Here is a 20,849-nt window from a genome sequence, read left to right as displayed (position 1 = left end):
TTTTTTTTTTTTTTTTTTTTTTTTTTTGGTGAGATGCATTAGTCTTTCTTTTATATTATAGTTTTGGTTATATGAAAAGGAATCTTTACAACTCGGACCACTACTCTTATAAAGAAAGGAGTATAAAAATTATCGCAAAAAAAATCTATAGTATAAAGTTATACATGTTTTCAACGGACTCATGATAAAATCTTTCTTAGGGCATGCATTTACTGTTCATCACCTGGAATAAATTGATATTTGCACTTTTGCAGTTCTCAATCTCAAGTCTCAACTTAGGTAGTTCTTCTTAGCTCTTTATTTGTATTAGTATAATAAAGTTAAGCATCTTTGCTATTTCATAAACAAATAAACATGTAAGCAAGTTGGTACAGCAACACCAAGCTTGTTAGTTGTTACTCAAGTTGCCGCATATATATATATCACACCAAACTAAACGTAAATTTGTGAGTGTTCAGTAAAATCTGAAAATTAAACGTAATCTTAACAGTTGACAAAATAAGTGGTTACAATGTGACCAGCCAAACAAAACAACGTATACAAGTAATTTGGGTTAGTAATGTCGACGCATCATTATGCTGAATTTAAACATTATTCAACTTTTAACTCGCGTAACAATTTATATGTACTGAAAAAACCCCTCTAGTGTAGTAAAAATGATCTCTTTTGATGTGGTGTCAAAGTCCAAACGATTTTCAATAATTGTGTATGGGTTATCAATCTTCCCATGTTTTTTTCTACCGACAAATTTTATCTGGATTTGGTATGTACACAGTATTTCGGATTGTGATATGTTTTCGTTTAGTCTTACTATCAATAATTCAATATCACTAACTAACGTCAAAAACAAAATCTGCAAGTTATCTCCAAAAGAAACCAGCAAAGAAAGAAAGAAAGAAAAGGTGTTGAAAAGCTGTAAATAACAAAAAGATTAGAGAATCCGAGTCACCAAGGACAAAACCACTAACCCCACTTATAATGACTCATTTCGTGGAGACAGAAAACATGATACACTAACAAGTAACTATCATCCTGCACTAACAAAAACAACATAATCATCTTGGTGATTATGAGAGTAGGGAAACGAGAGAAACAAATTCAAGGGTAACTCTTCCCTTAGATCTAGTGTTGATGACGAAATGCTCCGGATATTTCCTAAGCAGCATCAGCAAACCGTACCATGGTTTTCCCTTTGCTTCAGGGATAGCCCAGTCTTCTTGTGTCAGGTATCTTCTTATCCGACTGTGATGCCATATGTTATCATACTCGTTTAATATCTGTCAGTGTCACAGACCACCCACTACCATGCTTGAGCAATATCTTTGAATAACAAAGAGCTTGATTCATAGTAAGAACAAACTCGTTATCCAAAACCTGTGGAGTAATTATCATACTTCCTAGACTTATACACAAGTAGAAAAATCCCATTGGAAGACTGATTTAAGGACCCAGCTTCATACTAATTCCCACAAATCTAACTGGTTTAAGTGGGTTAATCCTACCACTGATATCACTTTTTTAAGACTGATATGCGTCTAATATCCCAGGGACTTCTATTGATTTTGTATACAGACCAATGAACATGAAATCTTGTAAAAAGGAAAATATAGATTGCCTTTTCGATCGTGCTACATGCTGTATTAAAAGAAGGCAGAGAAAGTTGTAGCAAGAACTAACCACAGAATGAAGTTTTTCCATAGGCATCCACTCTCCCGGACCACACAAGTCTGAAAGCACGGTGGCAACAGATGATACAACATCTTTTTCCTCCAGAAGCAAAACTTGTTGATCATCAGCTTCACGGTCTACCTTTGCTCTGTAGAGAATGTATAATATGTATATAGAGGGTATTTATGTACATTAGCAATACCTAGTAACCCTACTTGTATCTTAGTATATATAGCTGTAATCTCTCTATCAATAATATTAAGCCACACATTCTACATGGTATCACAGCCACGATTCTAAAAACCTAAATACAAAAATTTTTCTCTCGCTTCTACATGCTCTTCCCTCTCTCTTCTTCTCTGGCACACATGGAGCAGACAATATATCGTGTTGTCAGTTTGTCACTATCATGCAATCCAAGTCTACCACACAATCACTACAACTTAAACTAAAAAGTCTCAAAGCATGATCTGATCAATCATACATCACAATCTGAAACATGCATCCTAATTAGTTGCACAATGATTTTAAAGCTAACAAAAGAACAAATCAAACACTATCATGAGTAATCTGGTCTCACCTCCGGGAGCATATCCATCTCTCCTTGTTTTCTTTCCACTCCCCCTAAGATCCTCCTCATCGTCGTCATCATCATCGTCTTCATCATCTTCATACTCATAGAACTCCCTACTTCGCCCGCCCTTCTTACCCGACCCGGAACCCGGACCCGAATGATAATTTTGGTAGGGAACAACACTAGCCTGCCCTGAGACGTGGTGCCTAGGCCCCAACGGCCCGCCTAAGATACTCCGAACCGGTAGTAGGAAGTAGAACTCTTTGTCACACAATTTGCAAAAGGTCCTGTGAGTCAAGCTTGACGTTGGGGTTCCCAGGGAGATGGAGGACACCTTCAACGAAGCAGCCATTTTTACCAAGGACCTCGAGAGAGAAGCGTCGTCTAGTGAAATCATAGAATATCCGAGCGTGGTTGCGCGAAATGTTCATCCCGCCGCCGAGGGAGGAGAGGTCGACGTCGACGGTCGATTTCTTAGAATTCCGGCCGAGCATAATGGAGTAAGACTGCATAAAGTATTCGAAATCCTCACCTTGAAGCTTCGCGAATCCGACCTCCACGTCACTGCCGCCTTCTATGGCCGTAGCCATGCCGTGAAATTCTCCGATTTGATCGGGATTTGAAATCGAAGATGAGAAGAGGAACGCAACTGTCTAATTAGGGATTGTGTAATCGTAATAAGATCTGTTTGGAAACCGATTTAGCTTATCTTGGATAGGGATAGGCGGATTAGCTTTTTACCGGTTAAAGTAAAAAAAAAAACAAAAAAAGGCGATCATATTTTTCAGCCTCCTCAAACGTAAACTACTAACTACGATGGTCTGATCACACAAGTCACGCTAACTCAGGCCTAAAAACAATAGCTTTATTTGGGCCTGAGCTATTAACTTGAACCGGCCCATTATATATTTCATAAACCCACTTGGTAATATATATTTTGTCAAACCGCGTTTATCTGATCTGATGATATACATGAACCTCCTTGCAAATGACATGAAGATGAATATGAAATGAATGAATCATCAATCATGTGACGATAGGAAGGAATATAAAAACATAAACCGCGCGGGTAAAGCAAAATTTTACAATGATAATAAAAAAAAAAGCAAAATTTTAAAATATATATAATCACCCGAAAATATCACAAGCTATATATATATATACTATACAAAGAATCTTCCTTTTTCTCCACTTTCCAGGTGCAACTCATGCAAGAGAAAAGGCTGGAACTTTTGTCTTTTGATGGCTAAGCTATAAAATCAATTTGACCAAACTGTTCCACGATTCGAATCAAGACACGTGTGATGTAACCCACAACATAGTTCTTTACAGCCACTTGTCATCTACCACGTGCCCATAAATACGGCTGAACATGAACCACGCGGACTCCCATTAGATGATGACGCAAAGCCGTAACGGCGTCATTTGCTGAGCTGGACCGTCTTAACCTGTTAAACACTGTCTCTCGAAGATCATGGGACCATCTTTAATCGATGTCCGCCACGTGTCGCGGCTAGAGTCGAGGTCGTGTTCGAGATTCGCGGAGAGAAGAAAACTGAAAACCCAACGTGTCCTCGTCAAAGCCAGCAGGATCTCAGGGTACACGTGTCAACTGTTTTCACACACGTGTTACACGTGTCAGCCTCGGTATTTTTACCGTTAATTTTTACAAGCCAATGGGAAATAGAAGACCAACAAAAATAAATGGAAAGCGTTTGTCGATAATCCGAGATTGTAGCGCTATTAAAGTTTCTTAACCCTTCTCTTAATCAACAGTTTCATAATTTTAAGTCATACGTGTAATTTGAAACCGCCCATGTCCACTACCCTTATCAGACATGTGTCATGTTCCAAAAGCCTTTCCCTTCAATTATCTCCGCCCCTTATATAATATTCCTTTCTCTTACAAAAAAAAAAAAAGTTAGCCAAACTTCAAAAACCCTTTCAAGATACAAATTTAAAATTGCAGAACATAAGAAAGAAACCTTCTCTTTTTGGATTTTGTGTTTTGATGTTTTATGGTAGCTGAATCTTTATTAATGGAGACAAAGTTTGGAGAAAATGAGGATGTGGAAGAGGTCGAGCTCGAGCTATGTCTTTCTCTCGGAGGTCCTTTCAAGAAAATAGAGAAATCTAAACCAATAGGACGATTTAATGCCCTCGGATGCGCGAAGGATAACGGCGTTAATCTTGAAGGCGGGACGACGACGAATGTGACGAGTAGAAAGGAAACACGGAAGAAGCGGGAGGCGAAGCTGCAGCAAAGAAGCGGAGTGTGCAAGAAGATCAGAACAGAATGTAACGGAGTCACTAACGGCGTGGATTTGGATTTGAGCTTTAGCAAAATGGGTTACGGTTATGGGTCGAGTCAACTCAAGGATATAAGCAAAGACGTTACGATTGGGTCACCCATTTGCACTTCCTCCGACGTATCCGATCCTAGTAGCTCTTCTCGTCAAGAAGGTATAATAACAACATTTTTTCTGTAATAAATATTTGGTATATAAATAGTTGGACCAAGTCAAGATTCTTTAGGAAAACTTAAGATTAATAAAACGATAATTAGAAACAAAGTATCGCTTTAAAAAAAAATATATTTATAAAGTTGTGAAAAAACAAGATAGTTGATGAGGTTGAATTTGATATGATATCAAGATATGTCCTAGCATCTCTTTTAATTAAGAATAGTGTAAAAATATTTTAGTTCGATGAATTGATTGCATATAACAATCAAGAAGATTATGGTATTTGCATGAAGATGATTCGGATTATTATTATGTTCAGGTGGAAGTTGCGACTTTGGGGCACAATCTGACCAAACCGAACCGGTTAACAACATGCAGAGCAGGACGGAGGAAACTGTGCACAGCACAGACGGTTCAAAGGATGCGGTGGTAGTGGAGACCACCCAAGAGTGGTCCAACTCTGTAACCAAAAACAGCAACACTGGGAAGCCGCCAAAACCGCATACCAACAGTAACGGTAACGGTAGTATGCTTCCGTTTGCTCAGATGCCTTGTGTGACTAGCACGGGTAACGGTCCCGACGGCAAAACCGTGAATGGGTTTCTATACCGTTACTCGAAATCAGAGATCAGTATAATCTGCGTTTGCCATGGAACGTCTTTCTCACCTGCTGAGTTCATCGCTCACGCCGGTGGGACTAATGTGTCACATCCGTTGAGGCATATAACCGTTATTCCCTCAACATTTTGAACTACAATTTTCATCTTTTGCTTACCTAGTTTTGTGTGTTTTGTGTATATATACGTTTAGCTGATGGATGTTTTGAGTTCGAAGGGACTCTCTTTCAGTGATTTCTTAGGTTTTTCCAACTGATTTAACACTTCAAATTTGTTGCCTTAATGTTTATGCCTTCTTACTGCATCCATAACAGCGAAGAATTATGACAAATATTATCTGTTGAAAAAAGCATACTATTAATTTATGATTTTACTACTTTCGTCAATTGGTCCCATGATGAACTTAAAAAACCCATTGGGTTCTCTATAAAACGAACCGATAACAAAATTCGGTTAACCATAAGAGATTTTACTAACGGCTCAACGGTTAGACGCAGAGTAAACTCAGTGGCAACAAATGTAAATATACAAATCTTACGAGATTGCGTAAATAGGACTCCACGAGTACATGAAACGAGAAAGCCAAATATAAAAAAGATCTCAGCACCTCTTTCTCACGCTCTTCGTCTCTTTATAACGCTTCTTCCTTCTCGCGAATAAACCCTAGGATTCTAGGAACCGCCATTGAAGTGCGTGTGGCAGAACTCGGAGCTACTCACATTCAAACGGGTTTTGCTCTTCACTACCATAAACCTCTCTCTCTGTGCCTCGCAACAATTTCAGGTGATTCGTCTTTCTACGATCTAGGTTTATCGTTTGGTTGTTTGTGTTTAATGAAAGGCGAAGACAATCTTTACTTCTTTCTTGATCTTCTTAACATAGAAGCCGTTTCTTTTGTGTTCGCCGCTGTTTCCTCACCAGTTCTTTTATGATTGTGTTCGCAAGATTTAAGACGTTTTGGAGTTTGATCTTTAGATTCAGGGCATTGCTTATACTCTGTATCGATGGCATCTCCCGAACGAACATTTGCTGAAAAGGTATACAATCCAGCAACTGTATGCTCTGCTCCATCGGATTCTTCTGTCACCTTTGTGATTGTCTGATTGTGACCCTTTAACAAACTGTACGTAGATGGGGTCTACATTTACACAGCAGTACTATGGAGCCTTGCGAAACAACCGGGAGTATCTCCGTAAGTTTTATAAAGATAACAGTAAGATTTCACGGACTGGACTAGATGGAAAGATGCGTGACTTCACCTTTCCGGTAAAGATAGTTTTCCTGATCGTCGACTCTGTAACTTTGGTAAAGTCGTCTTTGTTCTGAGTTATTTACTAATCTTGGAGCAGGATGTTGATGAGAAGGATCTTAATATGCTATCTTCTAGTGGTTTTGATTCGGTTAAGGTAACAAGGGTCATGTCCCAAGTCTCTCGTGGTAGGGGTCTCCTCATCGATGTCGATGGGTACTTCAGTTCAAACGTGAGACCTGCAAAGAACTTCACACAAAAACTCTTCCTTGTTCTCCAAGGAACCGTCTACTTTGTTTTGACCGACAAGTTTCAGTTTCATGATGTACCTGATGAGGCTAATGCAACCATTCCTCCTGCTGATAATGGTGGGTAACAGTACAATTTTAAGAAGCCTCCATATTTTCTCCCGGGACGAAGTGTCTAAGACCTTTGTTTAAATGCGAGTTGTTCAGTCATAGAGGAGACATTTCCAGAAACAGAGGATGTTTGTGAACCAAATCATGGTTCTGAAAATGTTTCCGAGCCGTCTAACGCCTCTGCTGTAAGTGGACACTCAATCATCTCTGACATGTTTAACTTCTGGATCTGGCCGTACTGATAGTTAATGATGTTAATAATACATGAAGGTGATGAAGGAAATTCGAACAGGTCAAGGTCAACGTTCTTCGTCTTGTGATCTTTATCAAGAGATAAGTGCTGATGCAGTTGAAGATTCTAGAAATGGGAACAGTCAGAAGTCTCAAGATGTACGACGTTCTGCTGGAGAGGTATACATAATCCAAACAACTTTATGCTCTCTGTTCCATCGGATTTCATTTTCTCTCTTGTCTCTGTGATTGTAACTCTCTGTATTGAACGTAGGTGGGGGATAAACTTGTAAAGCAGTACTATACCCACTTGAAAAACTCCCCGGAGCTTCTCCATCAGTTTTATAAAGATGTCAGTAAGATTACACGCCCTGGACCTGATGGAGTAATGCGTTCCTATACCCTACAGGTTGGATACTTTTCGTGACTTGAGTCCGTTTTTTTTTTTTTTAAGTAACTTTTGGTGAAATCTTTTGTTCTGATACTGATTCCTAATCTTGGAGAAGGATATGGTTCAGAATCCTGATATGCTATCTTCTGGAGGTTTTGATTCGGTTGAGGTAACCAGTGTCGCGTCCCAAGACTCTCACCATAGGTGTATCTTCGTCGATGTTTATGGCTATATCACTTTACGCGAAAGACCTCCAAGATACTTCACACAAATTTTCCTTTTTGCTCCCCAAGAAAACGACGGCTACTTTGTTTATAATGACATGTTCAGGTTTCTTGACATGTCCGAGGATAATACAACCATTTCTTCTGCTAATGCTGGTGAGTAACAACAGTTCTATTACAGGCAAGCAGCCTTCTTATTTTTCTGGCAAGGAAGTGCCTTTATCTCGTTTGGTTATTTTATACACGCATTATAACTTTTTGTTTGTTTGTTTACCAGCGGTAACTGAGGGTAAAGCCATTTGCAACAGTTCTACTGGAACGGTATACAATCCAGCAACTGTATGCTTTGCTCCATCGGATTCTTCTGTCACCTTTGTGATTGACTGATTGTGACCCTTTAAAGAAATGTAGGTGGTGTCTAAATTTACAGAGCAGTACTATAACGCCTTGCGAAACAAGCCGGAGTATCTCCGTAAGTTTTATAAAGATAACAGTAAGATTTCACGGAGGACTGGACTAGATGGAAAGATTCGTTGCTTCACCTTTCCGGTAAAGATAGTTTTCCTGATCGTTGACTCCCTAACTTTGGTAAAGTCGTCTTTGTTCTGAGTTATTCCTAATCTTGGAACAGGATGTTGATGAGAAGGATCTTAATATGCTATCTTCTAGTGGTTTTGATTCGGTTAAGGTAACATGGGTCATGCCCGAAGACGCTGGTGGTAGGGGTGTCTTCATCGATGTTGAAGGATACCTCACTTCAAACGTGAGACCTGCAAAGATCTTCACACAAAATATCTTCCTTTCTCTCCAAGAAACCGTCCCCTTTGTTTTGACCGACAAGTTTCAGTTTCATTATGTACCTGATGAGGGTAATGCAACCATTCCTCCTGCTGATAATGGTGGGTAACAGTTCAATTTTGAGAAGCCTCCATATTTTCCCCCGGGAGGAAGTGTCTAAGACATTTGTTTTAATGCGAGTGGTTCAGTCATAGAGGAGACAATTCCAGAAACAGAGGAAGAAAATGCCGCCCAGAAGGCAATAGAGGTAAATGCGTTTGGACCTAGAGACACTTGTTTAGCATTTGGCGAAGACAGAATTGCAGAACTGTCTGATTTGGTTTTTATAATTTTGGCATGAATCTTATCCAGGCGTCTCCTATATTGTTTGGTTCCCATAGCGTTTACGTGGAAAGGAAGCGACCTAACAATAAAAGTGAGTCTGTGGGAGTATTAGTTAGTCTCTGTTTAATGTTTACTATCAAAGAATTGTGCTGAAGGCTCCGGTTTTGTTTGGTTGAGAATCAGGTCAACACTCTTCGTCTTGTGATGATACTGGAAATGGGAACAGTCAGGAGTCTCAAGGTTAAAACTCTATATAAAATAAATGTTTTGTTTTGAAGAACTGTGCTGAAGGCTCCAGTTTTGTTTGGTTTAGAATCAGGTTACGGTGAAAGTCCATCCGCTGAACCAGCAAACATAAACAGAGGCGAGGAAGTGGGAGGATCACTAGGTAACAACCTCTATTGGAACTGGGAGAAGATGATGGAGGAAGTGAGACGAACAAAGGTCTGGCAGAAGTTAATGATGGGATCGAGAGTGCCAGAAGATTATTATGACATCCGTAACTGGGAAAAGATTATGGAGGAGGAGCAGATGAAGTTTCAGGAGGAACAGAGGAAGATTGAAGAGGATGAAGGACGACGATACAATCAAAACAGATATGAGCAAATGAAAGAAGCGTTAACAGGAGGAGTTGGCCAAATTCTGGAGGAAGAAGAAGAAGAAGAGGATCAAAACTAGACTTGACTAGCTCCTATATGCAGAGGGTGGAACTTTTATGGTTTTTTTTTTCATTCTTTTTTTAAGGCAAAGAATCATAGACTTGTGAGTTGAGTATGAAGTTACAGAGATATTGGTTCTTGAAGTTGCATCAATGGCCAGATATTGTTTGTCTAATCGTTTTAGGAAAACTCAAAAATTCATATAGAAACTATAGACTATAGTGAGCAATCACTAGACCATTGAACCGGTAACGCATTCCGTTAAACATAACAGATTATCTAACAACCCACGTCAAATGTTTTTTACTTATCCTTAAAAATAAAACGGTCAACGGTTAGACGTAGACTCGTCTTTAGAGCGCTACTCAGTGGCAACAAATGTAAATATGTATATATATTCCGAAATTGCATAAATAGAGAAACTATGCGAGTGAAACAGAGAGAAAAGCCAAATCAATAATAAAAAAAAAAAGTTTCTCTCTCTCGCGCTCTTTGTATCTTCGCGAATAAACCCTAGAAACCGCCATTGAAGTGAGTGTCACAAAGCTCGGAGCTACTCGTTGTTCAATCGCGTCTTCTTCACTACCAAAAACCTCTCTCGCTCTGCCTCGCTACGATTTCACGTGAGTCTTCTTCTTCTTCGAGTATCTCGAGTGAAACGTAAAAGACAATCTTTACTTCTTCCTCCCATCTTCTTTTGTTCAAGATTTTGACTTTTCTTTGGTTATATGCTTTTGGAATTTGATCTTTAGATTCAGATAATGTGCTATAATCTCAATCCGACTGAAGCCATGGATCTTGCTCCTGCACCTGTACGACATTCTGCTGAAGAGGTATACATAATCCAAACAACTTTATGCTCTCTGTTCCATCGGATTTCATTTTCCCTATTGTCTCTGTGATTGTAAACTCTCTGTATTATTGAACGTAGGTGGGGAATGCACTTGCAGAGCAGTACTATACCCACTTGAAAAACTCCCCGGAGCTTCTCCATCAGTTTTATAAAGATGTCAGTAAGATTACACGCCCTGGACCTGATGGAGTAATGCGTTCCTCTACCCTACCGGTTGGATACTTTTCTTGACTTGAGTCCGTTTTTTTTTTTAAGTAACTTTTTGGTGAAATCTCTTTTGTTTTTGATACATACTGATTCCTAATCTTGGAGCAGGATATGGTTCAGGATCTTGATATGCTATCTTCTGGAGGTTTCGATTCGGTTGAGGTAACCAGTGTCACGTCCCAAGACTCTCACCGTAGGTGTATCTTCGTCGATGTTTGTGGCTATATCACTTCACGCGAGAGACCTCCAAGGAACTTCACACAAATTTTCTTTCTTGCTCCCCAAGAAAACGGCTACTTTGTTTATAATGACATGTTCAAGTTTCTTGACATATCCGAGGCTAATGATGCAGCCATTCCTTCTGCTAATGCTGGTGAGTAACAACAGTTCTATTACAGGCAAGCAGCCTTCTTATTTTGCTGGCAAGGAAGTGTCTTTATCTATCTTCATAACTTTTTTGTTTGTTTGTTTACCAGCCGTAACTGAGGGTAAAGCCATTTGCATTAAAAATCTTCATCCATATACAACCATTGCCTCAGTTGAGGATGAGTTTAAGCAGTTTGGAGAAATCAGAAGAGGTGGAATTGAAATTAGGAGCACAAGGGTAAATATGTTAACTAATCTACTAACAAGCATCTTTGGAGCCCTTCTTCATGGGGTAAACAAAAACACTAATCTGTTTGGTTTCTCGTTGTTAAAGAGCTTTTCTTATGGCTTCGTGGAGTTTAAGGAAGAAAATGCTGCCCAGAAGGCAATAGAGGTAAACGCTTTTGGACCTAGAGACACTTGTTTAGCATTTGATCTGACTACAGAGTCTACTTTGGTTTTGATAATTTTGGCATGAATCTTATCCAGGCGTCTCCTATAATGTTTGCTGGCAATAGAGTTTACGTGGAAAGGAAGCGACCTGACTATATGAGTGAGTTTGTGGGAGTATTATTTAGTCTCTGTCTACTATCAAAGAATTGTGCTGAAGGCTCGGCCGGTTATTGTTTGGTTGAGAATCAGGTTACTGGGAAACTCCATCCTCTGGAACAGGAAACATACGCAGCAGCGTGGAAATGAGAGGAACAGAACCTTCTGGTAATAATGGTGGGTAAACAACACAATCAGTTAAATTGTTATCAGCCTCCAAATGTTGAAGTGTCTAAGAAATGGAGGTAACGAAGTTGCAGATGAATCACTGAGAGTTTCTGAACCAACGGATGGTACTGGAAATCAAGAGTCTCAAGGTAAGGAGGAGGAATGTGAATACCTTTGATTTGTTTTTGGTCTTTCTTTGAGTTGCAGATGGATGAATCACTCTCTTTTTAACCTTTTTGTTTGTGTGTATTTATCAGAGTTATATGACAGTTTTGGAATTTTCGTTAGAAATCTTCCTCCAAATGCAACCACTGACTGGTTGGTGAATGTATTCACGCGGTTTGGACAAATTAGAAGAGAAGAAGTTGGAGTTTACCACCCTGGTTTGGTAAGTGTTGAAACGAAATCTAGTAACAAGCATTTTTTGAACCTTTCTTCTTCTTAATGGAAACACTAATTTGTGTGTGTACATGTATGAAATGGTAGGACAATAGCCAATTGTCAAATGTCAATTGGTATGGATTTGTGAAGTTTGTGGAAGCAGATGCCGCCGAGAGGGCAATAGAGGTACGTACCGTACGTGCTTTGGACCTGGACCATTTTGTCTGACTCGTGGTGGGGATTCAAGTTGATCTCCTGAGATGCCATAGTTGCACAACTGTTAGATTAATTTTGAAAACGCTGGCATGAATCTTATCCAGGCGTCTCCTATATGGATTGATGGGCGAAGACTTCAAGTGGTGAAGCAGTTTAAGAGGGGAGTGCGGAATCGAAACTGAACCTGACTCGTTATGTAGATATAGGCTGGACTGGAAGCTATATACATACATTCATATCTGGTTACAGTTATAGGAACCCTTCTGTTATTTGGTTATTGGTAGTGGCAACAGCGTTCATAGATAGATATTTGGATTCAAAGAATGGTTTCTGTGTGAATGCTTTATTTTTGGTGTTTTTTGGATTTCTGCAATTGGATTTGAAGAAACTGGTTATGCTCAATAGATAAAGTTACTTACTTAGTGAGTAGATCAAATGGTTACAGTGAAAAACACCCCCGAGAGGTATTTGTTGTACCCTCAGTAGTTGGTATGAATGGTTACAGTGAAAAACACCCGAGAGATACTACTAGTTAAGCTTTTTACGAGAAATATGGAATTCGACTCGAAAGAAAGTGGCCCACAAATCAATAACACAAACAAGCCAGATTTCAAAGGAAAGGAACTTAAATTTTCATTAAAATGATGATCCTTACAACTGAAATATCAGAAGAGGTAAAAGCAGAATTACAAGCAGATCTACTAATCTATTCATTCATTCATAACAGGTTTGTTGTCGCTGGCTTTGGGCTTCTGTTCTCTTGGCTTGTCGTCACCTTTCCTGATTAACATATAAAGATGATGTTAATAAAGAGGAAGAAGAACAATATACATCAACAGATCTACCCTATAGGAACAACATCGATCATTACATATTTTGGATCAGACAAGAAAATATTTTGTTACCTTTTGTCGGAGGAGCCACCCTTTTGGCTCAGAAAGGATCTGAAAAGAACAGAGTTCACATCATAGATCATCTTCACTCAACTACCGTCGTATGCTTCGATCACAGATTATTGCTTTTTCGACCAAATCTCAGAATTTAGCTTCAATGGATGGCTGCAACAGGAATGATGGATAACCCTAAGTCTCCACATTTCAACTCTTTTATATTGTCTGGATACACAAACGTACTTGAGCCAGTTAGTGTAATTCTCTGTTTGGGCCTTTTTCTCTTTTATGGGCCTAGTCCAACAAATACAACGATTTCTGAATTGCATCCCCCTACTTTTCATTTCAAACGTTTTTTTTTTTTTACGTTTTTATCAAAGATGTTGGCGTTTTTCGTTCAAAAAACGACAGAGCGTGTTACTCATCAATGTCAAATACATTTTACATCAAAGAAAAGAGAGAAAGCTTTAATCCTCCAAGTCACACACACTACTAAGGTCAAGTTATCATGAGAGTAGGGAAACGAGAGAAACAAATTCAAGGGTAACTCTTCCCTTAGATCTAGTGTTGATGACGAAATGCTCCGGATATTTCCTAAGCAGCATCAGCAAACCGTACCATGGTTTTCCCTTTGCTTCAGGGATAGCCCAGTCTTCTTGTGTCAGGTATCTTCTTATCCGACTGTGATGCCATACGTTTCCATACTCCTTTAATATCTGTCACAGATCAACCCATTGTCATGCATTAGCCATTTTATTGAATCACAAAGAGCGTGACTAATAGAGACATGCCTTAAGTCACCAAATTTAGTTATTCAAAATCTGTGAGTATCTGACATACTGTCTAGTGTTATACACAAGTAAAAAGCGCTATTCCATTAGAACACCGATTAAGGACCTACCTTCACACTAATTCTCACCTAGAACTAGAAAACTATACAAGTCTGGTTTCAACGGATTAGCTGTACTACGTTCTCTATCACAAGAAGGCAGAGAAAGTTGTAGCAAGAACTAACCACAGAATGAAGTTTTTCCATAGGCATCCACTCTCCCGGACCACACAAATCGGAAAGCACAGTGGCAACAGATGATACAACATCTTTTTCCTCCAGCAGCAAAACTTGTTGATCATCAGCTTCACGGTCTACCTTTGCTCTTCCCTCTCTCTTCTTCTCTGGTACACATTAAGCAGATACAATATCATTCAATCAAAGTCTAAGAAGGTTCAATCAGGGAGATGATCAGATCAATGAAGCATCACAATCTGCTCACACAATGAAACTAAGCTACAATAAGCAATCTAGTTTTACCTCCGGAAGCATATACTTCATGCCCATCTCTCCTTGTCTTCTTTCCACTCCCCCTAATATCCTCTTCCTCATCATCGTCTTCATCATCATCTTCATCATCATACTCGTATACCTCTCTACTCCGGAGACCCTTTTTACCCGATCCAGAACCAGGACCCGAATGATAATTATGGTACGGAACAACACTAGCCTGCCCTGAGACGTGGTGCCTAGGTCCTAACGGCCCGCCCAGAATGCTCCGAACCGGTAGGAGAAAGTAGAACTCTTTGTCACCAATCTGCAGAAGATCCTGCGAGTCGAGCTTGACGTTAGGGTTCCCAGGGAGATGAAGAACACCTTCAACGAGGCAGCCATTTTTGCCAAGGACCTCGAGCGAGAAGCGGCGTCGCGTGAAATCGTAGAAGATCCGAGCGTGGTTGCGAGAAATGTTCATCCCGCCGCCGAGTGATGAGAGATCAACGTCGACGGTCGATTTCTTAGAATTCCGGCCGAGCATAATGGAGTATGACTGCATATAGTACTCGAAATCTTCGCCTTGCAGCTTCGCAAATCCGACCTCCACATCGCTTCCACCTCCTATAGCCGTAGCCATGCCGTGAAAAAAAATCCTCCGATTTGATCAAAGAGGAACAAGACTTGTCAGATTAGGGGTTGCAATCGTAATAAGCAAGATCTGTTTGGAAACAGGTTTAGCTTATCCATGGTCCACGTAAGATAATAATAATAATATTATAAGCTTCTTTGGTTGCAATGACAATTATACCCATCGTACTAAGGCCTGAAACAAAACCCTAACGACACGATCGTGTTTAAAAGAGCCGAAAGGTAGAAACTTTGAGAGTAGTAGCGGCGAGATCTGTGAGTTTTGAAAGGTTCGATCTTTCCAGCAAATTGTGGAGCATCTCTTTGATTGATTGAATAGTTTTATCTTCTGTAGAAGATAGGGTCGGTTTTATGTAACTTTTGGTAGTATATGTGTACAGATTCAGTATATGTTTTAAGTTTCGTTTTATGGTTTTGATTGTTAAGTTGCCAAGTGATGATTGAAAATTTTGCGCAAGGGTTTTGAGTTTTGGATGATCGGAGGTTACTCTGATCTGAATGAACCGTGACAAAATCATTTTCTTACAATACATTCTGATGGCAGCTGATCAATGTTTAAATCTATCAAATTTATATTCGACTTTTTTTAATTGTTAGTTAGAAGCTTGTTGAATTATCGTATTATGTTTGGAAAAATTTCCTGAGGTTTTGAACATTGAAATTCTGAGAAACTGTGAGAAGTCATAAAAATTGTTCTTTTTTTATGATTCATGCTCTGCAAATCATGCTTAAGGGGCTTTTTGAGCTCCTGACGCTTGCTTTATATGGTCGAATAAACTGTTTAAAAAAATTGGTTTATCTTTCGTTGTTTTGATGGTTTGGGTTGCATGATATGGATAATGGATCTATGAGCTACCAGGACTGTGCTAGATTCTGGTCCGGACATAAGTTGCTATTGATGTGTGCTGTGGATTGGAATTAGTGACTCTGTTGTCTGAATAAATCATTGAAGTCGTTCACTATTAAGATCTCATTTAGTTGCACATTCTTGATTTCATTTTGAGTTTTTATACCTTCAGCTGGGTGATATGAGTTTGTGACCCGCCCCAGATATTCAGGGAATTGTGAACTTGTTTTGATTCAGTCATGTTAGAGCTGGGTGATATGAGTTTGTGACCATCCCCAAATATGCATGGAATTATGAAAACGCTTTGACTTAGTTATGTTTTCTGTCTTTAACACTGCAAAACTCGCATCTTACATAAACTTTGTTTCAAGGACAATGAAGCATGTGGTAAAGATTTTGAGTCTGTTGGTAGCTGTCTCTGCCTTTTGGATTGCTCTTTTGCAGGCTGCAATTATTCCACGAAGCCATACATGGTTGGTGAGTAAAATGAGCATGTTGTTTTCATTTTTGCTTATTGCTATTCTCAGTTAGCACACATTAATGATGCGTTTCTATGCACTAGCTACCGATATACTTTGTAGTGTCCCTTGGATGCTATGGTCTATTAATGGTTGGAATCGGTCTAATGCAGTTCCCTACCTGTCCTAGAGAAGCAGTTCTATTGCAGCATGTACTTTCTTGATTCTTTTCTTTCTTTGATTACACGAATTCAGTAATTCTTAAAGCATATCAAAGGTTAATTGAAGTTCTTGCCCTCCTTGTCTGTTCATAGTGTTGGTTATTTTCTAATTCGTTTTGGTGTTATTGCTTACTATGCAGGATATTGCTGAGGCAAGACTTTTTAAGCGCTAATGGAGTAGATGTAGGATCGGATTGACCACTCCCTAATCAGTGTACTTGTAGTCTTAAATAGTTCTTGGAAAGAATTCCCATTTTCATTATACTTCGTTGATGTCTTTTGAGAATTGGAATTTTGTTTGAGTTTAATAAAAGATGATTTTCAGAATGAAAATGTATGAAGTATCTTAATGTCAAAAAGATACAAAGCATAGGTCTTTTGTAAATTGTGAAATCCCACTACATGGTTTGGATCAATCTAACGAAGTATTACAAGTTTTTGTAAACTAGACTTCTGAAATGGAATTTTCGTTTTAATTGCCTGTTAGTTACAGTAGTCGAAGTGAATGAATGACTAATCATAATAAGCAAAAGGTCCATCCATGTTCATCACATGGAACCAACAAGATCCTCCCTGACCTATCTGTCACTCAAGACTTTTCCTCTGTTTGCTTCTTCTTACAAAATGGCACACTTGAAACCAAATAAAGAAACATTTTTCTCAAATTTAAAACAATATATTTTGAATTAGAAAAAGAAGAAGTAAAAAAGTAATAGAAGAAAGAAGAGGAAGTCCAGCTTAAAGAAGCACATCTCTTTACTCATTTCACGATTCCCCTGTCTTCTCGTTTCTCTCTCACTCTTGCCTCTTCTTGAGTTTTCTCCCTCTCTTCGGTCTTCGTTGAGACCAAATCCGGAGAAAGTTTGATGTTTTTACAGCATAAACAGACACAGACACAGACACAGACACATACATGTGTTGTGTCTCCATAATCCCATTATTATTAGCTCACCACCAATTCACACGCTTCTCTCCTAAATTCCAAACCTTTTTCAGATCCAACACTCTCCATAACCCCAAAAGAAGGGAATTTGAAACAAAACCCATCTGAGAGCAGAATCAAGGGTGAGAGATTAGTCTATAGAGACAATGGGAGTGATATTTGACTCATGGTGCTTTTGCAAAGGAGTTGGCAAAAGTGAGAAGATGAAAGCTTCCATTTTTTCCGGCAAAGCTCCGGCTATGGCTCGTATCTCTGTCTCCGGACCAAATGGGGTTACTTCTGGAACTGGATTCCTCATTCACCGGAATCTTCTTCTCACCACTCACCTCAATCTCCCTTCCATCTCCGCCACTGAAACCGCCGAGGTCCGCCTTCAGAACGGTGTCGCCGCTGCTCTCTTTCCTCACAGGTCCTGGTCCTACCTCTCTCTTGAGTTTGGTTGTTATTGTGATTTTCCTGTATTGTCGGTTGCACGATCCGTGTCAATTTTGATTCAATGCCATATAAAAGATTGGCTCTCCTTCAAATTTATTTTAAAAATTTAATTCATAGCTTTTCGTCAGACCAAAAGAGCATAAAGGAAAGAGCTTTATACTGTACTTACTGTTATATGGTAATGATTCTGGATCTGTAGCTGAATTTGGTAAGTTTTAATTTAATAAACTTTAAACCACAAAATTGATATTTCACCTTGTAATTATTTGAATCCCCACCACCCTTATCTTAGGGGGCGCCAATCTGTTGGTCAAAATGAGATGTTCTCTGTTCTTAACCCTTGAGCTGTGAGAATGTCATCTTTATTTGGTGTACCATTCTTGCAGGTTTTTCATTACAAGTTCGGTTATAGATCTCACCATTGTTGGTTTAGACCTTGTTGATGGAGATTCAAATTCCCAGAGCCAAACCGCACAGCCACATTACCTGAAGACATGTTCCAAACCAAACCTGGATCTAGGAAGTGTGGTGTACCTCTTAGGCTATGCTGCTCAGAATGAACTAAAGATCGGCGAGGGGAAGTTAGTGGTAGCTACAGACAATCTCATCAAACTCTCAACTGATGAAATGATATGGAGTCCTGGCTCTGCTGGATTTGATGTTCACGGTAATCTCGCATTCATGATCTGTGATCCGAGGAAGCTTTCGACATCACCAGCCTCAAACTCGTCATCTTCTTCTTCGTCATTGAGAAAAGATAACAACAAGACACTGATGATGCAGTTTGGTATACCCATACCAGTTATCTGTGACTGGCTGAATCAGCATTGGGAAGGTAGCTTGGATGAACATACGACAAAACCAAAGTTGCCTCTCATTCGGTTGATGTCTTCTGGTCAGAAGAGCGAGCGTTCTTGTACTTCCTTCACCATGCGCAGTGTTTTCAAGCCAAACGACTCTGCTGATGTTGGAACACCATCTTCATCTAACACTAGAGATCAAATTCATCCCAGCTCTTCTATCACTGCGGAGGAAGAAAAAGAAGAAGAAACCTCAAAAACCAATCCTCAAGGCGGCAGAACTTCTACTCATGGGCAGGGTATCCCAACCCCTGAGATATATGAATCGCCAAAGTTGACTTCTGGTCCTTTAAGAAATGAGACAAGTCAAGTACACCTTTTGGATATCAACTTTCCTCCACGGATACCTAAAGCTATAGCCTTTCTGCCTCAGCTCAACTCTCTACAGGGTAACCACGAGGTGGAAGAGGCTGATATTGTCTCTGAAGGATCAGATGCGCAAATTGCTTCGACAGGTTCAGTAAACGGTGCTCTCAGTGAGGTCATCTCATGTTCACCGCCAGCAGCAGCTCACTATGTATATAACAATCATGGATACAGCAGCGAGGAAGAGACGATGTATTCTGCAGAAACAGCAGAAAGCCGAAACTACCCAACTCCTCCAAGGAAAAGCGAGTTTCATCATGAGAGAGTTGGAAGGAGCCAAAGCTGTGTAAGCTCCAGCAGATGGGGAACTCCTCCGAAGAGTTTGAATGGTAGAAGAGAAATGCTGGAGAAACAGAGAAGCTTCGTCCATGGAAAGAAGATGCATTCACAAGGAGCAATGTCACAGAGGAGTAATGACTATTACAGCCCAACGGTCTCATCCATCATGAAGAAAAGGATTAATAGTTCAGAGCAACAGATTTTCAAACCCGTACCTAGACCTAGAGCTGTTAGTTCTTCCCCAAGATGGGCGTTCTGAGNAGCCTGGAATAATAATGAAACAGTTTCAAAAAACTTTTACATAAACACCATGACTTAAGGGGAAAACAAAGGAAGAGAAGAGAGAGCAGACCAGAGCAAAAGCAGATGCAGTTGATTCAACAACATCATCATCATCTTCAATGGCAACTATATCGATCACAGGAGGAACAGGCACAATCTCCGGCACCGCCGTTGAAGATTGTTCATCCCCTTGTTGATCTCCCTGGTGTTCGCTTTGAGTCCCATTCACACCATCCCTCCTTCGAAGCCTCATATTAGTCCTCACCACCCGAGAAGTCATACTCCGACTGTGAGTTAAGCCAAAACCTTNCATCTTTGTTTAAATTTAAGATGTCTTTCATTCTTGTATAACCAAATTTATTTCAACTCTTGTGCAGACATATTGAAGAGAACACAACAAATAGAAAACATATAGTCTTGAATGGTTTGGTTTAATCCCAGAGAGCAATCTGTGATTCTGAGTTCCTTAAAGTTCCAAATACTTTCGTTTTTGCTATAGGACCACTGTCAGGGCTTGTTGTTTACTGAAGGTATAGAGGAACAATCTAATGAGAATTTGCAGAAAATTATCATGAGAAGTTAACCTAATGATCAATAAACATGGTTATGACTTTTGTGTGTGTACTATGAACTGAAGAGTCAATGATTTTTCATGGAACCATATCATACGAACAAACTTATCACATAAATATTAGAGGAACCTGTGGACCAACAGAGTAATGTGCGGATGCCATTCACTGTCTTTTACTGAACGTGACTGAGAACATAACTGCGCATACCAGATGCTCATGATGTAGATAGAATGCTTTCTTAAGATTCAACATTATCTTCACTAAAATTACTTAACAATCACTAAGCAATAAGGAACTACTCAGATAATGAAGATCACCAATGAATGATATTCATTAGAAAATCAGTCTTCCATGATTCCTAGATATCTCTCTTACAAAACATAACGATATTGACAAAACAAACTACAATTGATGAACATCTCTTCATTGTTGGGGGGATAGAATCGATAGACCATTAACCCTGCAAGAGAGGAAAAAGATCTGAA

General features: G+C 39.5%; 6 protein-coding genes and 1 pseudogene across 7 annotated transcripts; 4 read left to right on the top strand and 3 right to left on the bottom strand.

The window, feature by feature from the left end:
- On the bottom strand, positions 888 to 3,301 carry LOC104732435 (annotated as a pseudogene).
- Positions 4,057 to 5,607, top strand: LOC109132705 (ninja-family protein AFP1). The gene is made up of 2 exons (XM_019244906.1): positions 4,057 to 4,705; positions 5,027 to 5,607. The coding sequence occupies exons 1-2, from the start codon at positions 4,261 to 4,263 to the stop codon at positions 5,455 to 5,457; spliced, it is 876 nt and encodes a 291-aa protein (XP_019100451.1). The 5' UTR covers positions 4,057 to 4,260; the 3' UTR covers positions 5,458 to 5,607.
- LOC104703731 lies at positions 10,321 to 12,481 on the top strand. The gene is made up of 10 exons (XM_019237405.1): positions 10,321 to 10,392; positions 10,491 to 10,601; positions 10,728 to 10,992; positions 11,096 to 11,223; positions 11,320 to 11,379; positions 11,475 to 11,627; positions 11,764 to 11,851; positions 11,960 to 12,090; positions 12,189 to 12,269; positions 12,404 to 12,481. The coding sequence occupies exons 1-10, from the start codon at positions 10,321 to 10,323 to the stop codon at positions 12,479 to 12,481; spliced, it is 1,167 nt and encodes a 388-aa protein (XP_019092950.1).
- Positions 12,908 to 13,400, bottom strand: LOC109132704 (wound-induced basic protein). Its single transcript, XM_019244903.1, has 2 exons — positions 13,205 to 13,400; positions 12,908 to 13,079 (listed from the first exon to the last, which is right to left on the bottom strand). The coding sequence occupies exons 1-2, from the start codon at positions 13,273 to 13,275 to the stop codon at positions 13,010 to 13,012; spliced, it is 141 nt and encodes a 46-aa protein (XP_019100448.1). The 5' UTR covers positions 13,276 to 13,400; the 3' UTR covers positions 12,908 to 13,009.
- Positions 13,579 to 15,137, bottom strand: LOC104732253 (FHA domain-containing protein FHA2). The gene is made up of 3 exons (XM_010451822.2): positions 14,499 to 15,137; positions 14,205 to 14,362; positions 13,579 to 13,905 (listed from the first exon to the last, which is right to left on the bottom strand). Exons 1-3 carry the CDS (start codon positions 15,088 to 15,090, stop codon positions 13,696 to 13,698), a joined length of 960 nt encoding a protein of 319 aa, XP_010450124.1. The 5' UTR covers positions 15,091 to 15,137; the 3' UTR covers positions 13,579 to 13,695.
- On the top strand, positions 15,282 to 17,105 carry LOC104732156 (dolichol-phosphate mannosyltransferase subunit 3-like). 2 transcript variants are annotated; one of them, XM_019244900.1, is made up of 4 exons: positions 15,282 to 15,370; positions 16,320 to 16,425; positions 16,511 to 16,618; positions 16,768 to 17,105. In XM_019244900.1, exons 2-4 carry the CDS (start codon positions 16,324 to 16,326, stop codon positions 16,798 to 16,800), a joined length of 243 nt encoding a protein of 80 aa, XP_019100445.1. In that variant the 5' UTR covers positions 15,282 to 15,370; positions 16,320 to 16,323; the 3' UTR covers positions 16,801 to 17,105. The 2 variants fall into 2 exon arrangements, with proteins under 2 accessions (XP_019100445.1, XP_019100442.1); XM_019244897.1 differs by having other exon boundaries at positions 15,292 to 16,425.
- Positions 17,313 to 19,769, top strand: LOC104732061. Its single transcript, XM_010451619.2, has 2 exons — positions 17,313 to 17,979; positions 18,392 to 19,769. The coding sequence occupies exons 1-2, from the start codon at positions 17,717 to 17,719 to the stop codon at positions 19,767 to 19,769; spliced, it is 1,641 nt and encodes a 546-aa protein (XP_010449921.1). The 5' UTR covers positions 17,313 to 17,716.

This window comes from Camelina sativa, chromosome 1 (assembly GCF_000633955.1).
Source record: "Camelina sativa cultivar DH55 chromosome 1, Cs, whole genome shotgun sequence".
NCBI lineage: Eukaryota > Viridiplantae > Streptophyta > Magnoliopsida > Brassicales > Brassicaceae > Camelina > Camelina sativa.
The sequence above is the reverse complement of the archived record's forward strand: the minus strand, read 5'-3'. Positions and strand labels throughout refer to the sequence as shown.